At 38.9% G+C, this 22,168-nt stretch overlaps 1 protein-coding gene across 1 annotated transcript; it reads right to left on the reverse strand.

Annotated features, from left to right (window-relative positions):
- Positions 1–1,738: 1,738 nt before the first annotated feature.
- LOC139739637 (large ribosomal subunit protein uL1m-like) lies at positions 1,739–21,204 on the reverse strand. Its single transcript, XM_071650246.1, has 9 exons — positions 21,138–21,204; positions 16,296–16,431; positions 13,243–13,399; positions 10,838–10,966; positions 8,781–8,861; positions 4,788–4,977; positions 3,789–3,892; positions 3,100–3,181; positions 1,739–2,169 (listed from the first exon to the last, which is right to left on the reverse strand). Exons 1-9 carry the CDS (start codon positions 21,160–21,162, stop codon positions 2,033–2,035), a joined length of 1,041 nt encoding a protein of 346 aa, XP_071506347.1. The 5' UTR covers positions 21,163–21,204; the 3' UTR covers positions 1,739–2,032.
- Positions 21,205–22,168: the final 964 nt, after the last annotated feature.

Here is a 22,168-nt window from a genome sequence, read left to right on the forward strand (position 1 = left end):
ATTAATTGAAAAAACACAATTTGCATTGGATTTGTACACAAAATCACGTTTTGGAGCAATTTTGGGGTTGACAAATTTTTTTCGAACGGGCGTCGCGTCAAAACGGTACGCGCAGGCGCAACAATTTAGGTCTCAAAAGTTGCGCGATACTAAAAAGAAAAAAGTCATGAAACATCGCGGTGGGAGCTTATCGCGTTGCGAAGATATTGCGCGAAACGTCGAGGGGGGCGGATTCTGCCCCCCCCCCCGCAGCCTGATTAGGGTTAAACTAAGTGCATTTGGTGACTTCAACGGTTCTATTGTCTTTGGCGCTGCAGCCCTCAAAAAATTGTGCTACTGAAGTTGCCTAATTCATATAGTTTAAACCTGAACCTCTCAGGTTTGGTATATTTGTACACTCAACATTACCCCTCAACATTGACAGTGACAGAGATCTTCAGTGTACTGCAAAATGTGGGGGCCATCTCTGTTTGTGGCAAGCCAATTTGGCATGTCTAGTGGATCTGCCATCTAATCATCTCTTCTCAATATCCTTTCAAATGCTTAGTAAATAATTATTCTCTTTAACTTCTGAAATTGTTAAAGGATCATAGAACTTCTATGCAGTCTTGCAATATGAATATTTCATGTCAGAAAATAATATTTATTAGCCATATTTTCCAATAAACATTTTGATGACGACCTCACTGACTCCAAAGACACTCACCAGCTTGTTGAACATCCTGGCCATTGATTTATGTGACCTCCACACAGTCTGTTCAGATTGCCTTTGTTTATGACAGCTCTAGTTCAGTTCTTTTTGTCATTAAAATGGATTAGACACATCTACAGCCCCTACTGTTGATTTAAAACACATGAATAATCTGAGAATGCATATATCAGCTAGTTTGCTCTGTGTTAAAATAGCACATGATATGTACCATGCACAAGGATCTACCACTATGTTGCACAAAATGGCTGCCTTAAACTGCTTACGGTGTGACATGTAACATTATATCCTAGTATTCTGTTGGCAATATTATTCTTTACTACCTCTCTGAATCTGCTCAGATTTTTAAACAGTTTCTGCTCTTCATGGGACAGTTTTCAGTCAAAACTCTGTCGAGGTAAATGCTGGGTCAGTAATGACATAAGCACACCTATGCGATTAGTTGTGCCTGCGTAAAAGGCAGGCACATGGCAAAATACATTGAAAGTCTTTGGAAGCAAGCAAGGTGTTTTCACATGTCCTGAGTTAACTAACATTACATGCTTTGCTCATAAAAAAAAAATAAAAAATGAGTAAATAGTGGTGTACAAGCAATGTAAACGTAATGACCTCAAATGGAACCTTTGATGTGCCCCTGCCTTTGCCATGCAATTCAATTGGCATGCTGTTAATGCACTTGCTGACATAACTTTGACACACAGCAAGACAACCCAATTAGGCAATTACCACAGAGTCCTAATGAAATCAAGATGCCTTAAGCATTTATAGGATATTTAAAGTCATGGAATACCTTCAATGTTTGTTTGTTTTTTCACTGTAACATATATCGCTACGTCAGAGTTTATTCACACTTACAGAGAATGTCAGCCTGTATGACATCACCTCTCGAGTTGATGTGAGTGACAAAACAAATCTCTTAATTCAAATTCACATGGAAAAAGAAAATTCATCATACTGAAGATTTGAATTTTTTCATTACAACTGGGAATTCATTGAAATATGTTTATCATCAATCCTATTTCCCCTCACACAACTTCAAGAGACTTTTACTCTACCACACCAGCTTGTGACATCTCTTTGATGAATAAGAATTGGAAGCAAGCACATGAGGCATCATTGGAAAATTTGAGAGAAGTGGGTTATACTGAGCCAGAGTTAGGGGCTTGCAACTCTCCAGCAATATCCTAGGCCAGCAATGATTGACAGTTTTGCATCAAGACAAAACCCCTTCTCCTGTTTTCCATTCACAAACTGCACTGAAGTTCTCTTCAAAAACCAATTGGCTGAAAACTATCCTGTTCATGCGAGTGAGCCAGTTCACATTTAGTTTTCCTCATCTAGTCTGTCAAGCTCTTTCCTCAGCTCCTGGTCTTCATCTGGCACGGGGAGATATTTCTGAACGTCGATCATGTGGCCGTCCAGAAGAAATGCTGTCACTATCAGCTGTGTGATGAATGGGCCTGTGAATACAAAACAGATACATCAAGTAAATACAAACATAACACATTCTAGCTCAAGATGCACCATCTATGAGAGGGGCATCATGCTGAGGTCATCTAAATGGTAAGTATTTCTGAGATATACAAAAAAAGATCTCTCTTCTATTTCAGGGCACTGGTATACAATCTACGCTAGAAACAATCTATGTTTCAACATTTATTCACTCATTCAACTTGTATCAAATAATCTTCATTGACTGTCCCTCTTAAAACACCTTAATGTCAAACTGGAAGATACAAATTATTTATTTATTTATTTATCTATCTATCTATCTATTTATTCATTTTGGGGTTTGAGCTTTGTTTTCCATCACATATCAGATTACTGTTATCTAAAAATCAATTGTTCACATACTGTATTATTTATGAATGTCTTGGGAATCATAAACCCTGATGCAGCCTTGTGCCTTGGTGTCACACACATTGTGCACTTTCTCCTCATCCCAAAGTCTTTTCAGTTGACAGTGCCCTTGGCTTTATACATGACAAATAATTTGATTAGTCTGAAAGTAAGAGCATCTTCACATTGCAAAGTTATATGGAGACAGAATACTGGCATAGATGAATGTAATCTTCTTTCTTTCTTTACCTCAAATACAAACTTTTCCTCATGCTTGCTCTGGAGGATATTTTCAAAATTAGTTGGCTAACTGAATTAACCAAGACACATAGCCATGTAAAACCCCTTTTGTTGGAAGTTCGGGCAACACTGCTAAGCAAATGTCTATGCCCAGTCCACTGTACATTTAAGTAGTGCCTTAAATATGCAGATCATCACCATCCAGTGCATGGGAATTGTTCATTGTATGTTCATGTATTTATTGAAAGAATCCTGTAAGAACAGTAAGATTTGTATTATAACATTATGTGAGATATTGTAGTAGCACCTACCATATTCCAGAGGTTTGTGACTACAGACATCTGATATGATGGCTGCCATGTTTTCTTCCAGCTGGTCATTTGTTAAGCTCAGCTGTATATTGACAAGAAACACACACAAACAAACCAAAATCACTAAACAAACAATCTAGCCAAGCCTGCTGAAAAATAAGCAAGCTGCATACAATGTACAAGTATGAAATATAGAAATACTGAGTTATCAGCTGCTTCTGGCAAAACATACTAGCCAGATGTGATCACCTGAATTCCCATAAATAAACTGCTTGCCATTTATGAAGTCAGCCCCCTAGACTCCCGGGGCAAAGTCTGATTGAAGAAACAATCAGAAAGACAAAGAAGGAGTATTGACTGTATCAACTTATCACATAAATTTAACTTTTGTGGTCATAGTTCATTGTTGACACTAGGCCTTTCCACTGAATACTTCAGTCACACAAATATTCAGTGCAGTGCTTACATGATGAGAACTTAGCACTTTACACAACATATCTACTCTGACTGTAATCAAAATTTCTTTGCAAAGAATAATATGCTCTGAATCAGTTCCCTGTATTTCATAACTGGCAGCTGCAAACAGTGTCTGGATGCTGGTGGTTTGACCCCCAAGGTGAAATGGTGCCAGCAATTGGTAGCCAACATGTTTATCTATACATGGGGCACTGTGGAGGACTCCTCCATACCTTTCCAATGGCACAGTTGATGGTGCTAGATTTTGCCTGGACCTTGTACTCCTGACCTCTTCGGTAAAGATTCAGCATGGCTGGGATGTTGTTACTCACAGAACCTGTAGTGTGAGAGGGCAACCAGTTACGAAACAAACACATTCCTTCCGCCTTCTGTGAAAGACACAGCACTACTTTTTGTTTGTGTGCCATTGCACTTGAATTGATTCAATGAATAAAGGGACATGCTCGCATTAAACAATGGCTTCAATATTTCATTTTTTTCCTTCTGAGCTTGCTGCATCTAACAATGTATCATAACTAATGTTTACTTTCACTGCTGCCACGAGGCAAACTCATGCAGCATTCTTGTCATCCAGTTCTTGCCTCCCACACAAAATTCAATGAGAGACAGAGTGTACTGGTACTTAAATTTTGAGACATATACAGAAATGAATCCCAGGATGAATGACATCACAGTGTCATGAATGCCAATGAATACTCAATTACTATGACTATGTAATATCTTTTTACTGCACACCTCATGAAATGAGTGAGCTCCCAATATACGGATGAGTGAGTCGCTCTGTGCTTAAAGTCACCACATACAGATATAGTTGTGCACATGAAAAGTACATGCTGCACATCTACAAACAAGCAACAGTTCTTGTCAATTGCCCTTTTCTTTAAATTTCACACACAGTACATTTTTTTTTCTCACTCAAACTCCATATCTCTTCCCTCCCCCTTCTCTGATCTATTCTTCACTTTCTTTTCTATATTCTGAATTTCTAATATTTTAAAGTCCCATCCTATCCCTAGCCATCAAACTTATTTCTCTTGGTAGCAGCTACAAAAATTTGTTCACATCAAACTTTATCTGCAACAGAGTGGTACAAGTACCGTCAAATGTTACAGCTTGCGTGGTGCAGCTTGCAGCTGTTGTGAGAAAAGCAGCAAGTCCGCATCATCTCAAGCTGACTGCCCCCCCCCCCCACACACACAACGACCTTTCACCTCTCTTAGAGTTTGGAAATCGTTTCCTCAGCTTCTCCTTCAACTTGCTGAGGCTGGACATCATGTCTGGGGTAGCCACGCAGAAGTCAAAGGCTCGGATGTGTGTCCTGTGAGCCAGGAGATCTTCCACTACCTCTTCTCCTCCAACCATGAATGCCCCGGCATCTTTGGCCACCTGTACATCAGTGCCCTGAGTGGATTGGATAGGAGGTGGGGGTGAAACGGAATCATGGTCCTGTGCATCAGTATATCTATTATCAACCTTAATATCTATCCCCACTTAATCACTTTTGCTATGCCTATTGCTCACCACATTTGACTTTTGGCACACTGGGACATCTGCCTTTCATGACATACATAGAATTTATTTAGCACATTTCCGAAAAAACAAAAAAAAAGGAAAAAAAGAAAAAAAGGGCAAATCAGACACTTGTGAACTGCAACAAAAATGTCACATCAGTGAAAATACACATAGACGTAGTCACTTCTGCAGATATGACTACCTTTTACTTTATCAGATGAAAGAATCTACAACAATCAACAGCTGCATGAAAGTTGTTCACCATGGTCATGAAGATGACATGCTCCTCATCAAATTACTGGTATAATTCTGTAACTCAATACCAACACATGATCACAGATCAACTCAATGGCATTTTGCAGTCTTCTTTTTCTTTTATTTCAAGGAAATTGATACACATTCCAGCTGAAGTCAGTCTTCATCATATTTCCAGCACACATTCAAGGTGAATCTAACAGGAGCCAACTGTAAGGTGATGCAGAAAGTTTTTGAGTATATGTGTATGGTGGTGGTGGTGGTGGGGGGGGGGGGCATGATGCTCATGGTTGGTGAGTGCAAACACATCCATTGTGGGCACTCCTTGATGCATAGATGCATGCATGATGTGGTTAAAGTGTGCGCCACTATAGAGGGGGTAAAATATTATCTGTGTACATTCAGGTCCTTGCTGGATGGGCAATGATGTGCACCGATGCAAGGCACTTACTGCCCACACATGCATTAGTACAGCATGTGTTTGCGCATGTGTTCATGACGGGAAATGGAAATTGAGAAAGTGATGAAAATACTTTATTGAAGACTACTAGCCTATTGTGAGTTTATTACAGCTCATTAGACAGATGTTGTGAAACAGGAGTTGTTTACAAAGCGCTTTTTGTCGAACGTGCTTGGTAATCACAGTCAGGAATTCGGAATGTTTTAGGTATTCAAGATGACCATGTCACCGATGTATCAGAAATTAGTGTCTGGAATTAATGTACTCCCTATTTGTGATACGTAATTTGGTATATGTAGTTGGAAAATGAAAGGTTAGATTGGTGTGTTTAGAAATAGGAGTGAGAAGGATAATTTTCATAATTTTGGGAAATTTTGCTGTGAACAGAAACAGAGAGTAGGTGGATGAATATTAGTCATTTTCCAGGGGTTGAGTTGCACATGAATGCGCCCTTTGTGCTGGTCGTATGTACCGCGGGAAATTTGGACACTTGCACTGCACACTGCACGACACATACCTCACTTCGCACTCTCGCACCGTAGGACAAGCAACCTGCCGCAATGGGTTGAGTCTGGCTGTTTTCTGCCTGTTATGATGTCTTTTGGTTTTTGGCAGTTTCTTTTGGACAAGACAAACTGTAAGTCCTTTATATTGTGTTATAGATATCAAGAGAAAGATATTTGTGACAGTATAAAAATCTGTTATTAGTTAATTGTATACATGTGTACATTGTTATAAAACTGACAGATGTCGGGTGTAATTTGTTTGAGTTAAACTAATGACAGTATAAATCGAGGAGTTGGAAAGTAAATGGGAGAAATTTGAGTTGACGTGATTTTTGTTCTATTCACAGAAATAATATGAACTGAGAAATCATTTGTGATATTTATTGTATGTCAAAGTGAGAATTTAGGTGGAGGGTGTTTTAATTTGAGTCAATTCAAAATGGCGGCGCCCATGATTTAGATTATTCAAAATGGCGGCACCCATGGTTTAGATTATTCAAGATGGCGGCACCCATGATTTAATGATGTTACATGGCGCCAGGTTATTAAGTAATCAATGGTCGTTGTAGTAATTTCATGCTTTAATGTATAGAATGATCATAATTTTGATGAGTACTGTATTCAAAGCATGGTCAAGTAAATGTATAATTGATTAATTTTTTTTCTTTGAGTTGAATGATTATAACTTTGATTGAGAAATTTGTGTAAAGTTTGATAGAAGAGAATTGAATCTTTGTGTTCCTAAATGAACATTATGACAGTACAGTGGTATACTGAAGAATCAATTTACTGTATTTATTTTTAGTGTTCATGGGTGAGATGTTCAGCCCTCCGGTACTGGTGTTCTCATGTCTGAGGATGAGGGTTCATACTTCAAAAGAGCGAGTTGCTACCTGACTTAGGGTAGGCATGAATGATTTATGAGCAATTGTTCATCATTTTTGTGTAATGTGCAACTGTTTATGATACAACAATGAATGTTTTTGGTGATTTATCTATTGCTAAAAAGGGGGAAAGCTTTTGGTATGCAGAAACTGGGAAGTAATTATTGGTATGTACATGATTTATGATAGTCGCTATGGGGTAATGATTAAATTGTTTATTCGAGTGCATGTTTAAATGGTACATGCGAGCTTAGATGGTGGTTGATTAGAGTTCATTGATACAATACTAGTTCATGTATCGGGCGTTGAATGAGTCGTTGAGTTTTGTGGATATCCTGGGAAGTTTGGATATTCGAGATAATTGTGTGTGGATAGTGAGTCCACGAGTTTGAAGACAATTTATTGTGTATTGCATCATAGCTTCTATCTTGATCTGCATAGAAAGTAATTACATTTGTAGATTTAGCAACATATATACATATAGTTTTCACATTTTGGGAAGTGCTCTTGCATTGCAAAAAAAAAAGGGGGATCAATTTATTAAAAAAATGAAATGTTGAATACAAACTTATGATTGTTTTTCTGTTTCTTGCAGGGTTTTCTTTTTTGTGTGTCGATTTACTGACACCAATAAAGTCAAGTGAACTACAATCCTGCGTCCACTCATTCATTTGAGTCCTGGGGTCTATCACCACATCATCACAGCCCCCTAACGTACCACCTATCCACGACATTCATGGCTTTGAAACTAAGCATAGAAAAAAAGAAATTACAGCAATTGACTGTTATGGAGTCTACTGGGTGTCTCTGCTCCTCATGCAATAACTATAACTGTCATAAGAACATGGCCCTTCATTTACATTTTGATGAAGGGTCACTGATCTTGACCAATGACGGAAAATTGACCTTTAACCACCCTCTATGAAGAAAGGAAACTTTTTTCCAATCTATTCTTATCCAATGCACAAATTCCGTTAAAATTGGACTTATTACTAGGGGAATTTATGGTCAGAGGATGACATTTGAGCTAAATTTGACATTTGATCTTGAACTTTAACCTTTGACACCTGTTTTTCTGGAATTAATTGTTGATTTATTTCTATCCTTCTTACCAGATGTTACCAACAGACAGTCCCAGCTGCATTTATAGACTGAGAATAATGCTTTTAATCACAGTACAATGAACTTTGACCTTTGACCTATCAATATTATCATGTTCATGAAAATGACAATCAATACTTTTAGCCTATTTGGCACCATACATCAACTTTAGCCACTTCTGTGATGCCGATGGCATCCTTCCAGCAGAGGCAAAAAAAAGAGAAAAAAGTACGGCTTCTATCGCGATAGCTCAATAATACAAACCCTACAGCAAATAAAAAGCATTCAATCATATTCTGATTTTTACCTGGGTTGTGTTTGTATGTGATTGTGTTTGTTTTAAAGAAGAGAACCCACTGAGTTCTTTGGGAGTTTTGACATAAAAATGTGCACTTCTTTCTCTTCTTTGGGACAGAAAAATCAAATTTCCTGTTTGCATTGTTGTTGTTGTTTTTCCCCTCTTTAGTTGACTGTTGAAAAACATACCTCAGCAAAACACAGCACTTTGTTGTCTTCCTTGAAGGGATGAGGCAAGATGATCATGTTCTGGAATGGCACCACTTTTTTCTGCATTAATCAGAGAGGAAAACAATGACAAGAGTACCAAGTATTGTTGGATTTCCTCAAAAGTTGATGACAAGATACTAGATGGCATCGTCACGCTTTGACTTGATTACATGTCACTTTATACTGAGCCAGTGTGCCATGTGGAATCAGATTTATGTCACATATCTGTTATGTCTGCTTTGCAAATGTCGTGAGACACTGAGAAATGTTATTTTTTTAACCATAAATCCTGCACTATCTCCCCGGATCAGGGTGTTGTTTTGTTTTTGTTTTGTTTTTTCCTATAGTGGTACAGTAAAATCAAACACAGGGTTCGAAATTGCCGATGGTCCGCTGGCCATTGGCCACCCAAAATCATGTCGGACTAGCTAAAAATCATAAAATTCTGAAGTTACTAGTCCGTCTGGCTAGCCAAAATATTGCTTCAGTATCAAAACTGATTCTAAGTAGTCCGCCTGGCTAGTTAAAAAAAAAGTTAAGTGCGACCCCTGCAAACACCCACTACCCTGACACAACATGGGATAAGATAATGACAAGAGAACCGAATACAGTGGAAATAATCCACCAGTGTTATTTCAAATACAACATATATGTACATTTTGTACGAATCAGCAAAAAGTGTTTTGCATAGGTTTAAGCCCTGTAGCCTTAAGAATTTAAGTAACATCTTTACCATCAAGCTATTATCATTACATTTGTTGCATTGATTGATTTCCATTCTCTCGTGGGCCATTTGGCATATTTTTATAGTAATCAACTTTTGTACAAGTAAATGGAAGCCACATCCAAATAGTCACCAATGTACAATAAATAAGCTTACATGTGGAGCAGTTGCAAATCAAAACCTGTGATATCTATATTCTTAACTGAAATTGTGCAGATATCTATAGTCAGTTGTTTCTATGGAGGGTCATCTTGATTTTTGCTTCAGCTGGGGAACATAGCAAACATGACTACTTCCCTTGCAAAGGGCAGCATGTATCAGTCAGGCTAGTCAAAGAGAACATAATGCAATCATACATATAACAATGCATTGCTTTGTCATATGCACTTAAAATGTGAACCTTTCTTGACACTATCGAGTTGTATTTATCCAGTGGTTTTTAATGACCTTAAAATACATCGTTATCAAAGACCACAAATTAAGCTAGGTTTTTCCCCTTAGCTAATCTTTCCATACTACTAGTAACACAAAAAGAAAAGAAACTTGAATTGAACTGCACATTACAAATTTGATCTTCCCCCACATGGGAATAACACTAATCAATTATGGGAATGTCCCCCACTTGTTCTGATCTAATCTATCATCCATAATCATAACTTATAAAGAATAATGATTTATAATAATAATAAGGTCTTCTTTATCCAGGGTAGCCTCTTCAGTATTGCCACTGTTCTACCACAGGGCCTTGCCATTATTATTACCCTAGCTTTGCCAGGTACCCATTTATACACCTGAGTCGAGAGGGACATGGTAGTTAAAAACATCTTGTCCAAGGACGTAAGCACTGGGCGAAAATCGAACTCGGGTCCTCTGATTAGGAGTCAGGAGTCTGAATATCCACTATGCCACAGCAAATTTATATCAAATGGTCGGCACAAACACTGCTCCATGATTGGTCATAATGTCATCATGTGACTAGTGCTGTGAGGATCAAAATCTTTATTTTGCCTGCAGCGACGTCACATCAGGTAATATAATTACAGAATTTGATTGGCTGCCGATGGGGCTAGAATAATGACATGTATTTATGTAGACCATATAATCAATATAATGAATATTGCCTTGTCTATTGTTGTAATACATCACTTTACAGTCCCTTGGGAGCTAAGTTTTCCCCTCAAGACAATATTTTCCCTCAGTGCTGAGTGTCTTGGGAATACATAATCTCACGGGGGAAATATAACTCTGGTGGGGATGTCAAGTGTTATATCACAACTCTATGAAGGTAATATCTGTAAAATACAATTATCACCTTCTTCTTGAGTGTCATGTCAAGTTTGATGCCAATGGTAACAGTTCTATCGCTGTATTTCTCTGGCTTCCTGCAGTATGCCCATGTATGCTGCTTTCTCAGCATATCCATTGCCTCATGGAAAGATATCTGAAAGGTAATAAAAATGTGTTATCATACAAGTAAGTTGAAATACATGCAAAACTACATTTTTTGGTTCTCGTACATACATTAGGAGTTCGTGGCACAGCTTCAAACATACCAGTAACACTCGAATGTTTAAGTGAAAAAGGAACACATGGAAAAAAGATGTGAATGAGTTCACTGCCATCTTTCTAAAGGCAAACTCCTGTATAACAAACACCCATATGAGATTTCATTATTACAGGAAGATTTCTGGGTGTGACTTTTTAACATGCTTGTCTACATGGCGCATCACAATTGCTATACACAGCGACATAATTTTGGAAACATTTTAGTACCACATGATTTTACAGGTAAAACTCATACTTCCTTTAATTGTTTTGTCCATTACAAGATTGAAAAAAATGGAGGAAAATGTTGTGCTTCCTGATACATGCTTAGAGGATATGTCATCAGGCACATATCTTGTATATATTACACACAAACACAAACATGGGACACCTCATCATACACAAAGTGGAGAGTCAAAAGGGGCCTGAGCTTTCGATCCTAGCAGAATCTTTGTTAGAGGCAAAATGACAAACAGGTACGGACAGCAATCACATATAATGACTACACACAACAAGAACAGTCAGGGAGGGCTATGGACACAGAACAAAGAAAACTAGAAATGTCGCTACAGCGACTGGTTATACCCCCGCCAAACAACATTTCATAAGCTTTGGTCAAAACAACATTTCATAAGCTTTGGTCAAAAAACTGAGGAAGTAGTTAAATCCGCAAGATCTTTCCTTGATCTTCTGCCATTAATATGCCGTTACCATGACAACGTACTTTCGGGTACTGTCGAAAAATGCGTCTTGCACATCTACAACCAAAGGCACACATCTGTACCAAGTTTCATGGAAATTGGGCAAAAACTTAGGAAGTAGTTTGCAACACAAAATTTTCCATCATTTTGGCTCATAATATGTGAGCTGTTACCATGGAACATACTTTTCGTCACTGTCAAGAAATGTGTCATGCTGACCTATATCCTAAGACAAACATTCAATATGAATTCCATGAGAATTGGAAGAACACTGATGAAGCAGTTTTGCCATGAAGCATTTTGCCCTATATTTTACCAATAACATGCCGTTACCATGGCAACGCACTTTTTGCCACTGCGGAAATATGTGTCTTGCACATTAACATATTCAGATGAACATCTGTACCTAATTTCATAAAAATTGATCAAAAACTGTGGGAGGAGTTCGCGACGCAAGATTTGTACTCATTTTTGCCCATAATATACCGTTACCATGGCAACATACTTTTGGGTACTGTCAAAAAATACGTCTTGCACATCTACAACCCAAGGCACACATCTGTGCCAAGTTTTATGGGAATCGGTTGAAAACTGAGGAAGTAGTTCGCGACGCAAGATTTGCAATGGACCGACCGCCCGACCGACCGCCCGACCGACCGTCCGCTGATTCCTATATACCCCCTTCAAACTTCGTTTGGCGGGGGTATAATAAAAGGGGAGGGTTGGAGGTCAGGGGCAAGGAGCCCTAAAGTTATAGGGAGGGGGATTAGAGAAGGAGGTTGGACAGACAAAAGGCAGAGGAGGGTCAGTGATGATCCCCATGACCATGGGGAGGGGGGTGGAGGACCTTTGAAGGATAAGGATGAATAGGGAGGCAAGATCAAACAAGATGAGGAACAGTAGAGGGATAAAGAAAGGAAAAGAGTGAAAAAGCAACAGGAAGAGTGGGGGCTGAGCAAGCAGCGAGCCCTAACCTGGTGTACCAAGAAGAGGCAACAAAATGAAAGTAAAATTCAACCAACAAATAAATGGTGAATCCTTCTTGAAATTACATGCTCTTTCACAATTCATTTAAGAGGTTTCTCATTATGTTACCAAAAAATGTTATAAACCCGAATCCTCATCTCAACCAGTACTGTACAGTCCCTTTAACATTAATTATACTGATTCAAATTTCTACATTGGTTGTTTCTTCATTTGTATCCCCGACTCACATTTTAGAACTATTTTGAAGCACTAAAGCTGGGATTTTGTTTCATCTGCAAATGGTACATATTGCCTTTAAATTCCCTCACTGAAGACTAGTCATTTCCTTCGAAAGAATGTTGAAAAGAGACATCTTTGGTACATATGCCTTCTCAAGTATGCTACATTTACATAATCAATGATGATACTGCAAACACATCTGACAAACAGCATCAACTTGAAGCTGTTGGCTTTACATTCTGTGCTCTCTCCCTCTCTTTCTTACCAGCTGTTTGGGGTAATGCCGTAACATGTAAACATCATCGACAGGTTTGGCAGCCATGTAACCCTGGGGTTTCTCCTGCATCTGAAGTAGAATATCACTATCCACCTGGTCTGTATCATCTCGCACTGGATCCTCTTTCACAGATAACCTCTTGGAGCTGGGGAAAAATAATCAACAGAACTGGTGCAATGTGAAGCAAACAAATGGCCATTACTGGAAATCAATGTACAAACAATTCTCTCAGTAGCACTCTGGTAAAGATATAGCTATACGAATGAAGCCAAAATTACGCAACTGATATCGAACTGATTTTAAAACAAACTAAATCTGTGTAGACATTGTCATATTTGAGTCAAGATACACACCAAGGTTACAGCATACATTAGACGAGACAATTCCATATCAAGCAAGAGTAATAGAAGTGATGGAAATCTTCTTTAGCCGAGTCGTAGAGCCCTATGATATGAATTTACATTTGCTGAGACTTAATTTCGGTGAGTAAGAGTTAAGCCCATTGTGAACATCTTGTGCACATGTTTCAAGATTACAGATAGTGCTTGCTGCATTGCTATGACTCGGTTTGAGAGAAGTACATATTTGAATATCATCGGCATAAATATGATAAGAAATAGAGTGTTTATGAAATATTCTTCAAACTACAAAGATACAGCACAAACAAGGTGGGTCCACCCACAGAGCCTTGTGGAACTCACAGTCTGCGATGCAATCATTTATCAAGACAGCCGGAGAGTGGCATGACAGGTAAGATTTGAACCATTCAAATGTTCAACCCTTAATGCCAAAAGACATGAGATTATTCAGCAGAACTGCATGGCTAATGGTATTGAAGGCGAAAGATAAATAAACTAGAAATGTCACTATGGCGACTGGTATGCCTCTGCCATAATGCATGATTCTCCTAATAGGTCTATAGTACATGTGGACAATGTGTGATTACATTTTCACAAAATTGGCAAAATATTAAAATGACAAGTTTGTCACAAATGTGTTGAATGTTCACCTTCCTTGACCTAGGTTTAACTAGATGAATAGGAGAGCATGTATTTGGGGATTTAAGGACTTTAAAGGGACTGTACAGTACTGGTTGAGGTGAGGATTCAGGTTAATACCATTCCCAAGTGAGATAATGAGAAACCTCTCATGAAACATGAAAGAGCGTGTAATTTTAAGAAGGATCCAATGTTTATTTGATGAAAATTGGTTTTCAAATGGCTGAGATATCTAAAAAAGTGATAATAATAAAAGGCGACAGGCCACGCCTTTTATTAGGATCTCTTTGTTTCACCTTGTTTTTTGATATCTCAGCCATTCCAAGACCGATTTTCATCAAATAAACTTTTGATACCCCTTAGAATTGCATGCTCTTTGACATCTCATAGAGTGGTCTCTGAATATCTCGCAAAACGTTAAAAGCTAAATCCTCACCGCAATCAGAACTGTACACCCCCTTTAATTTGACTTTGACCCATTCATAAGTTTTGCATTGAGTAATTTTCAAGGTATGGAGAAAAAGTGCAATTTCTGTACTGAAAAGTACATTTTTACCATTTTCATCTGGCCTTTGACCCTAAAATTCATAGGATAATCACTGTCAGGCAGAACATGCATAAATATGTAGTAAGTTTCAAGATAACTTGAGCCACTTCTGAGATATGGAGGAAAAAGGTAGTTCAGCAATTTCCCTTGATCTTTGACCTTTTGACCTTTGAGGCAAACAAAAAAAAAAGAGAAAAAAAAAGTATGTTTCCAGGGAATCTCTATTAAAGGTAGGGGATACCTTTTACAGACCTCCCAAAATGCAGCAAAACATTAAACATGAACCTCAGGGGTCTTGCTTAGGCCACTGCTTAGAAATTTGGAAGTCAACAGTTATCTAAAATTTGAATAATGCACAAAACTCAACTACTCAGTAGTTCTGTGTGTCAGCCACACTTAAGCCTTTTGTTGCATTCTTCTGTATTTGTGATCTATAAACACAAATCTAAAAGTACAAGAGCTGATGTAATAACATATAGAGTGTGTGGCAAGAATGTATATAGAAATGTTTGTAAGTGTTGATGAACTTTCTTCACAAAATATAAATGATGGACACACATGCAGTACATGGGTCTGCAAAGGTAGCCTAGTAATGTACTGGAATTTACGGTGAGCCCCGAAAACAATTCAATTCAAAATCTAACGGTCAAAAAAATGTACTAAATGTTACCTTCCACTTTCAATACTTTATGGGAGTTTCTAAAATAATACTCTCTTCAACATACCACTGTATTTATACAACTCTTCATTTAAGGCGTGCAAATGGGATTTCCTACCTTTAAGTTATACATGCATACACCAAGTGCAAAAAAAAAATAATAATAATCCTGCTGGCATTGCATAAATATGAGGGAAATAGTAACATTTTGAAGTGTTGCCCTTGACCATTGACCCCTGACCTTTGACCCCATGAACCCTAAATTCTCTACATAATCACTGCCAGTCAGTACATGTATAGGCCTATATACTATGTTCCATGAAGATACCTTGAACAATTTACAAGGTACAGAGAAAAAAAATGAAGTTTTGATATTTTTACTTGACCTTTGACCTCATGACCTCAAACTTTCACCAGAGAATCTTAATTGGGTAATACTTGTATGCACTAAGTTTCAAGAAAATATCTTCAGGCATTGCATAGATATGGTGGAAATAGTGAAATTTTACGTATTTGACCTTGACCTTTTGGCCTTTGACGTTGAGCATGTGCACCCAAAAGTTGATAGGCACAACTTCACCCCCTAGTACACATACATGTCAAGTTTCATTAGGATACCTCAAAAGGTTTTTTAGTTACGCTGCCCACAAAATTCATTACGGACGGACAGAAGGATGGACAGAAGGACGGACGGACGGGAGGACGGACGGACGGACAACCCGAAAACATAATACCTCCGGCACCACTTTGTGGTGGAGGCATAAAAAGTAACATAGCAGTTACTTTTCTGCCCTCCACCTCCTGAAGAATGCAGTAGATCACATGAATCAACACATACCTTTGTGATAAGCATCTAGCTTGGGAGGCACAGACGAGTTTTGGGCGTGATCCCTGCCTATACCCTGTGGCCTGTGTTTGACATCTGGCAGCTGTCACAGTACGGTAACATAAATGGCTTGGAGCAAATGAGGACCCTGCAGAGCACAGAAGAAGAGAAAAAGACTTTCAAAATACATAGTGAAAAGCAGTAATATACTTGCATTAGTTTCATAATGATTATACACGCAATAAAACAAAACAAAATCAAACTAGAAATGTCGCTACGGCGACTGGTGTATGCCTCCGCCATAATGCATGGTTCTCCTAATAGGTCTATAGTGCAATGTCTTGACAATGTGTGATGACAGTTTCACACAATTGGCAAAATATTAAAATGACAGGTTTGCCACAAATGTGCTGAATGTTCACTTTCCTAGAACGAGGTTCAATTGGATGAATGATTAAAACGTCAGAGTGCAGGTATTTGGGGGAACTGATGATTTTTACTTGACTTTTGACCCTTTTATAAGTTTATGCATTGAGTAATTTTCAAGGTATTGAGAAAAAGTGTAATTTCAGTATCAAATGGTAAAATAGTATTATCTAAACCTGGCCTTTGAACTTTGACCTCACAGTTCCAAAGAGAATCACTGTTAGGTAGAACATGAATAAATATGTAAGTTTCATGATAATACCTTGAGTTACTTTTGAGATATGGAGGAAGAAGTGCAATTTAGCACTTTCACTTGACCTTTGACCTTTTGACCTTTGACCTTTTGGCAAGAAACTTCCCACAGAATATATATTGGGTTATACATGCATACATCAAGTTTTAAAAAAATCCTTCAGGCACTGCATAAATATGAGGAAAGTAGTGATATTTTGAGGAGTTGACCTTGACCTTTGACCCCTGACCTTTGACCCATGACCCCCAACTTCCCTAGATAATCACTGCCCATCGGTACATGCATATATACTAAGTTCCATGAAGATACCTTGAACCATTTGCGAGATATGGAGAAAAACATGACATTTCAACCTTTTTTTCACAAAATAACCTGTGACCTTTGACCTTTGACCCCAAAATCCAAACAAAGTATCATCCCCCCAGGATATACCCTCATACCAAGTTTGATGCAAAACCACCTCACAGTTCTTGAGATATCAACAAAAACAAAACGGGACGGACGTACGGATGGACGGACTGACGACCCGAAAACATAATGCCTCCGGCCACTTCGTTGGCGGAGGCATAAAAACAAAACAGGGGACCGTTTCATGAAACTTTTTGTCAGTGATTTACACTGACAACTGTTAAAAGCTACTGAAATCCTTGCATCTGATTGGCTGATAGCACATTTGTCGGTGAAAACCTCCGACGAACTCGTCGATGAAACGCCCCCCAGGGGTTTCACCTCATGCTCACCCAAGCATAGCAAGTTCACCATCCACACATTCTTGCGGACTATCACTCGGGGAAAAACGTACCAAACATAGGGAGCATTAGGGGACCTCCAGGACAACATGCCGTCCATTAGTATATTCTATTACATTGACAATAATACCGATCAATTAGTCAGAACTTCCATGATTCAATTTCGAAAAAGAATATCAAAATGTGAAAACTTGCCCCAAATTTGGTCCGAACCTCAAGTGGGCCACCCTGGATCTGCCAGAAAGAAACTTGAAACTACCGTCCCCGATGCACTTTGTCATCTAGCACCATGCTCTATTGCTTCTGGTTCTAGAGAAGAAAATCTTTCCAGACTCCTAGGGGCTTTTGAGGCCCCTGGGCTGAATATATTCAGATCCTATCACCCCTAGGGATGCTACCTACCAGGTTTGGGGAAAATCTGTCTTGAGGTTTTCAAGAAGAAGCTGAAAATGTAAAAAGTTTCCGCAAGATGCACAATGGACACCGGACAATAGGGACTTTTCGATTGTGTGGACGAAGACGCTGTTCTCGTACTGATGATGATGTTCGTCTTTCGCTGGTGAAGACAACCACAACTTCTAGTAACACTAGTAAGAGTGTAGGTTGTGATGTATTTAGGGTAGGTTTGCAAATGTTTGAAAACCATTTACAAGATACCAATGGCTGCGCTACTGTGTGTACATCACGTGTACATCCCATACCAAGACCTTCAACTGCTTGAGCACAGCACAAAGCTTCAATTCAAGCCATTGAGTTACTCTGAAGTGTGTACAAGTGCCTCAGATGAAAAGTGTCTTAATGTTTAACTTCTACCCATTCAAGGAAAAGTGTAATACAAGGGTGTATGGTGTGATGTATTTAGGGTGAGTTTGCACATGTTTGAAAATCATTTACATCAGGTACCTGGTATGCAAACTTGACATACACCTGCATCCTAGTGCAACAGCGCTTTTAGCTGGCACCAGTGCAATGTTTGAAACAAAGCCAGGCTATTTAAAGTATAGTACACAGGTGTACAAAGACAACTTGTCTAATCACGACATACAGTACCAGGTACATTGTATGTCTACAGTGCTCAATCAACACAATATGCTCTACAGTACATGAATCCATTCTTGTTTTAATCATATCACCATAGTCCAACACTAGTGATAGGAAATTGGGATTGTGCAGTAGATTCTAAAAAATTACATGGGGTGTTGTATATGAATACTTTATGACAATAACTTGAGCTGTGTGGAGGAGCACATGATTCTACAGTCACCTTCCCTCCCCCCCCCCCCCAAAAAAAAAAATAATTGCACCTGAATCTCTGATGAGGCTAGGCCACAAGTGATGAGCAGTCCAACAAGAGTCCAACTTGACCAAGAGTAGCCTTGAACCTTGAACCTTGAAGATATAATCCCGATGGCAGCTTGATGGCAGCTAGCATCACAGTCTTAAAATTTAGGTTTAGACGTGTAATTCTGGTGCAGCATAAATCTAATGATGATAGCACCCAAGCTTTCAAGCTGAGTGAACATGTCCACATACCCTTTCTTGATGTACATCAGCAAAGGTTTTGGTGCTAGTGTACTTTCGCACCACCCGTCTAATTATCTCTAAACATGTACAAACTCACCCTAGATATTCACTAACCTGCATGATTACATCCGAGTCTCCAAAGTCTGGAAGAAGCTACCTTTTGACACTTTTACAAGCATTGGACTAAATTGATTGCTTGAAATGCAGCTCTGCACACAGTCAGTACAGTACGAATGTTCAGCATATGCCATGTCCATTGATCATTTGATCTGAATGGAGCTTTCACAGCAATTTTTTTTTCTATGGCATCTTCGAAAAGCTAAACTTGTTTTTCATTTTCCCACAGCCAAGTCTTTTGTGGCAGCGGTTGTATACACCACGGTTGTGTTTGTGTGTGTGTGTGTGTGTGTGTGTGCGTGCATTCCCTTTATATATTTCTTTCTTTTCTAGCTTTGTATGTCTATTTTGTAAATCTTTTATTTCATTTTCCCAGGGTTGCCTTTTAAGTAGTCATTTTTTTTACATTCATTTCCTCACCCTCTTTTCCCATTGCTTCTCTATACCCGTATCATGTACCAATCACATTTTTCACAATCTTATTTCATTCAAACACACACCTTCTCTTTCTATGTATATCTCTCTCTCACTCACACACACACTCACACACACACACACACACACTCACACACACACACACACACACACACAAAATACACCACACAACAAACTCAAACAATTGCTACCGCAAGACTAGGTACAAGCCGAGGGAAAGGCAAAAAAAAAAAAAAAATCTTTAAAAGATACCACAGAAAAATCTGCTGTGAATCATGTGATCGCTACATTCAAATTACTTGTGAACAACCAACTGCACCACTGTGCGAGCATCGAGCACTCGCTGCCGTGAATGCATTTTGTACTGCAGGAACACCACCTACCGGTAGTATGGCGGAAGATCTAGCATCTACCGCCAACCTGCTTGTGTGCACGGCAGTGCAGAGCTGCGATCAAGTTATTCCGACATAAGTAAAATTAAAGTGTTAGAATATAAAATATGGCAAATGTTCCACTCCTACCAGACTTTGCCTTTTTGGACAGTTGGCAAGAGTTCCTTTTGGGACAGCCACCCAAAAGTGAGTGCGTGCATCCGTATGTATCACAAGCAAGGTTATGACATTTAGGCTAGCTAGGTAGAGTTGTATAGATCTGCACTGGTACCCACTGCACTGTAGGTACTAGTGTAGCGTACTACTACCGTACTAGTGTAATTGGGATGGCTGTCCCAAATAAAAGGAACTCTTTCCGGACAGTTTGGTCTCACTCAGATGCAAGTAAATTAATTTGTCATGAAGTAAAATTATTCTTACTTGGTTTGTTGTGGAACGTTTACACGAATACTAACGTTAGTAATACAGTGAGTTTCTGCATGTTTCAAAATCAACTTTAACGAGGCCAGGTGGTGCGAAACGCCGGAAGTAAACTACTACACAAGCACAAATTACCGCGACCGGATCTTATCCTGATAAACACATGTTTGTAAATACAATTTACTTGAGTACCAGTAGGCCTACTGGTCGATGGCCCGTGGAAAGATAAGGGCTAATCAAGGTCATGGTCACACTTCGCGACCGGGTCTTACGTAAGGGACCGTGAGACGTGATGTGACGTGAGCACCCGTGCCCTGCATGCAAGGAAGCACCGTGATGCCAGACACGCTGCGGGCGGATCAGGCAGGATCGTGCATGCACGGCCGCCTAAATTGAGCCGCCACCACCACCACGAGCAGATTTGTTGGGTCAGCTCAGGTTGGCATGACCGTGGGCTTCGGCTGAAGCTAAAACGTATATATGTGAATTTAGGAATTACGTGCATAAAAAATAAAAAAAGATCAACATCAAATCATACCTAAACTTCTTGCACACAAAGGCATTGCTGCGGAGATTGTCGAGAGAGTTACCACTGCTGCTCCCTTGGAGGCTGCCATGATGTTGATAAATCGCCGTGATGCTTGTGATTGCGCCCTCTCCGTTCGATAGTGTCATTGACCTCGAAAGACGGGCACACATGGATGGAGGGCAAACACAGAGTGAGGTAACACCACGGAATCTGGTGCAACTCATATAAGCCTAATCCGTTATTCTGACATCTTGTATCTGTACATTTTTTTTTAAAAGAAGGACATTTGTTTCAAAGTCGGACCTACAAAATAACAGAAAAGACATCCCAAGTAATCACCACGTATCTTTTAACAAAATAGAATAATGACAATTGAAAATGAAAACGCAACACTTGAATACACGATCAGTATAACATCTTATACTACCTCTTTGTGTTTATCATGTTCACATTTTTTTTCTGCGGTATGAATTTTTCTAGATATTTTATTTCATATTAGCTATGATTATATTTTGCATGGCATAATAAAGATTAACAAAATGATCGAAATGAAGTTCTATCGTTTGTTTTTTACAATCAGGTGCATGCTTCAGCCTGATTTGGCAAAAACTATTCATTATTTGGATTATCAACTCAGAAAAAGAAACACGAATAATCGGAACACAAGGCTACAAATTAAAAGGGCTAAAGGTTCTTGAAAATGACACTGAGATTGTTCTGATTCTTAATAGTTACGACCTTAATACTCGCGATACTTAATACATGGAAACTATGTCAACCAGCTCTTTTTGCCCTCTCCAAATAATTTACTTTAAATTGCTCGTTAATAATAAAGAAATCAATGAAGGAAGTGAAATGGTCAATTCAAATTTTTTTTCTCTCTTTTTCCGCTGGGCTATCCCGTTTACCAATCCAACGTTGTGCAGTTGGTTGTGATTCTTCCTGGAGTGAAAATGACATAGTGAACGTTCCTTACTGTTCAGTATTAGTACATGTTATGGGCCTTCTTGTAGCTGATTCTTATGTCGAATTATGAAACT

This window comes from Diadema antillarum, unplaced genomic scaffold (genome assembly GCF_040938485.1).
Source record: "Diadema antillarum isolate AM-2024a unplaced genomic scaffold, OU_Dant_1.0 seq00000809_RagTag, whole genome shotgun sequence".
In the NCBI taxonomy this organism is placed as follows: domain Eukaryota; kingdom Metazoa; phylum Echinodermata; class Echinoidea; order Diadematoida; family Diadematidae; genus Diadema; species Diadema antillarum.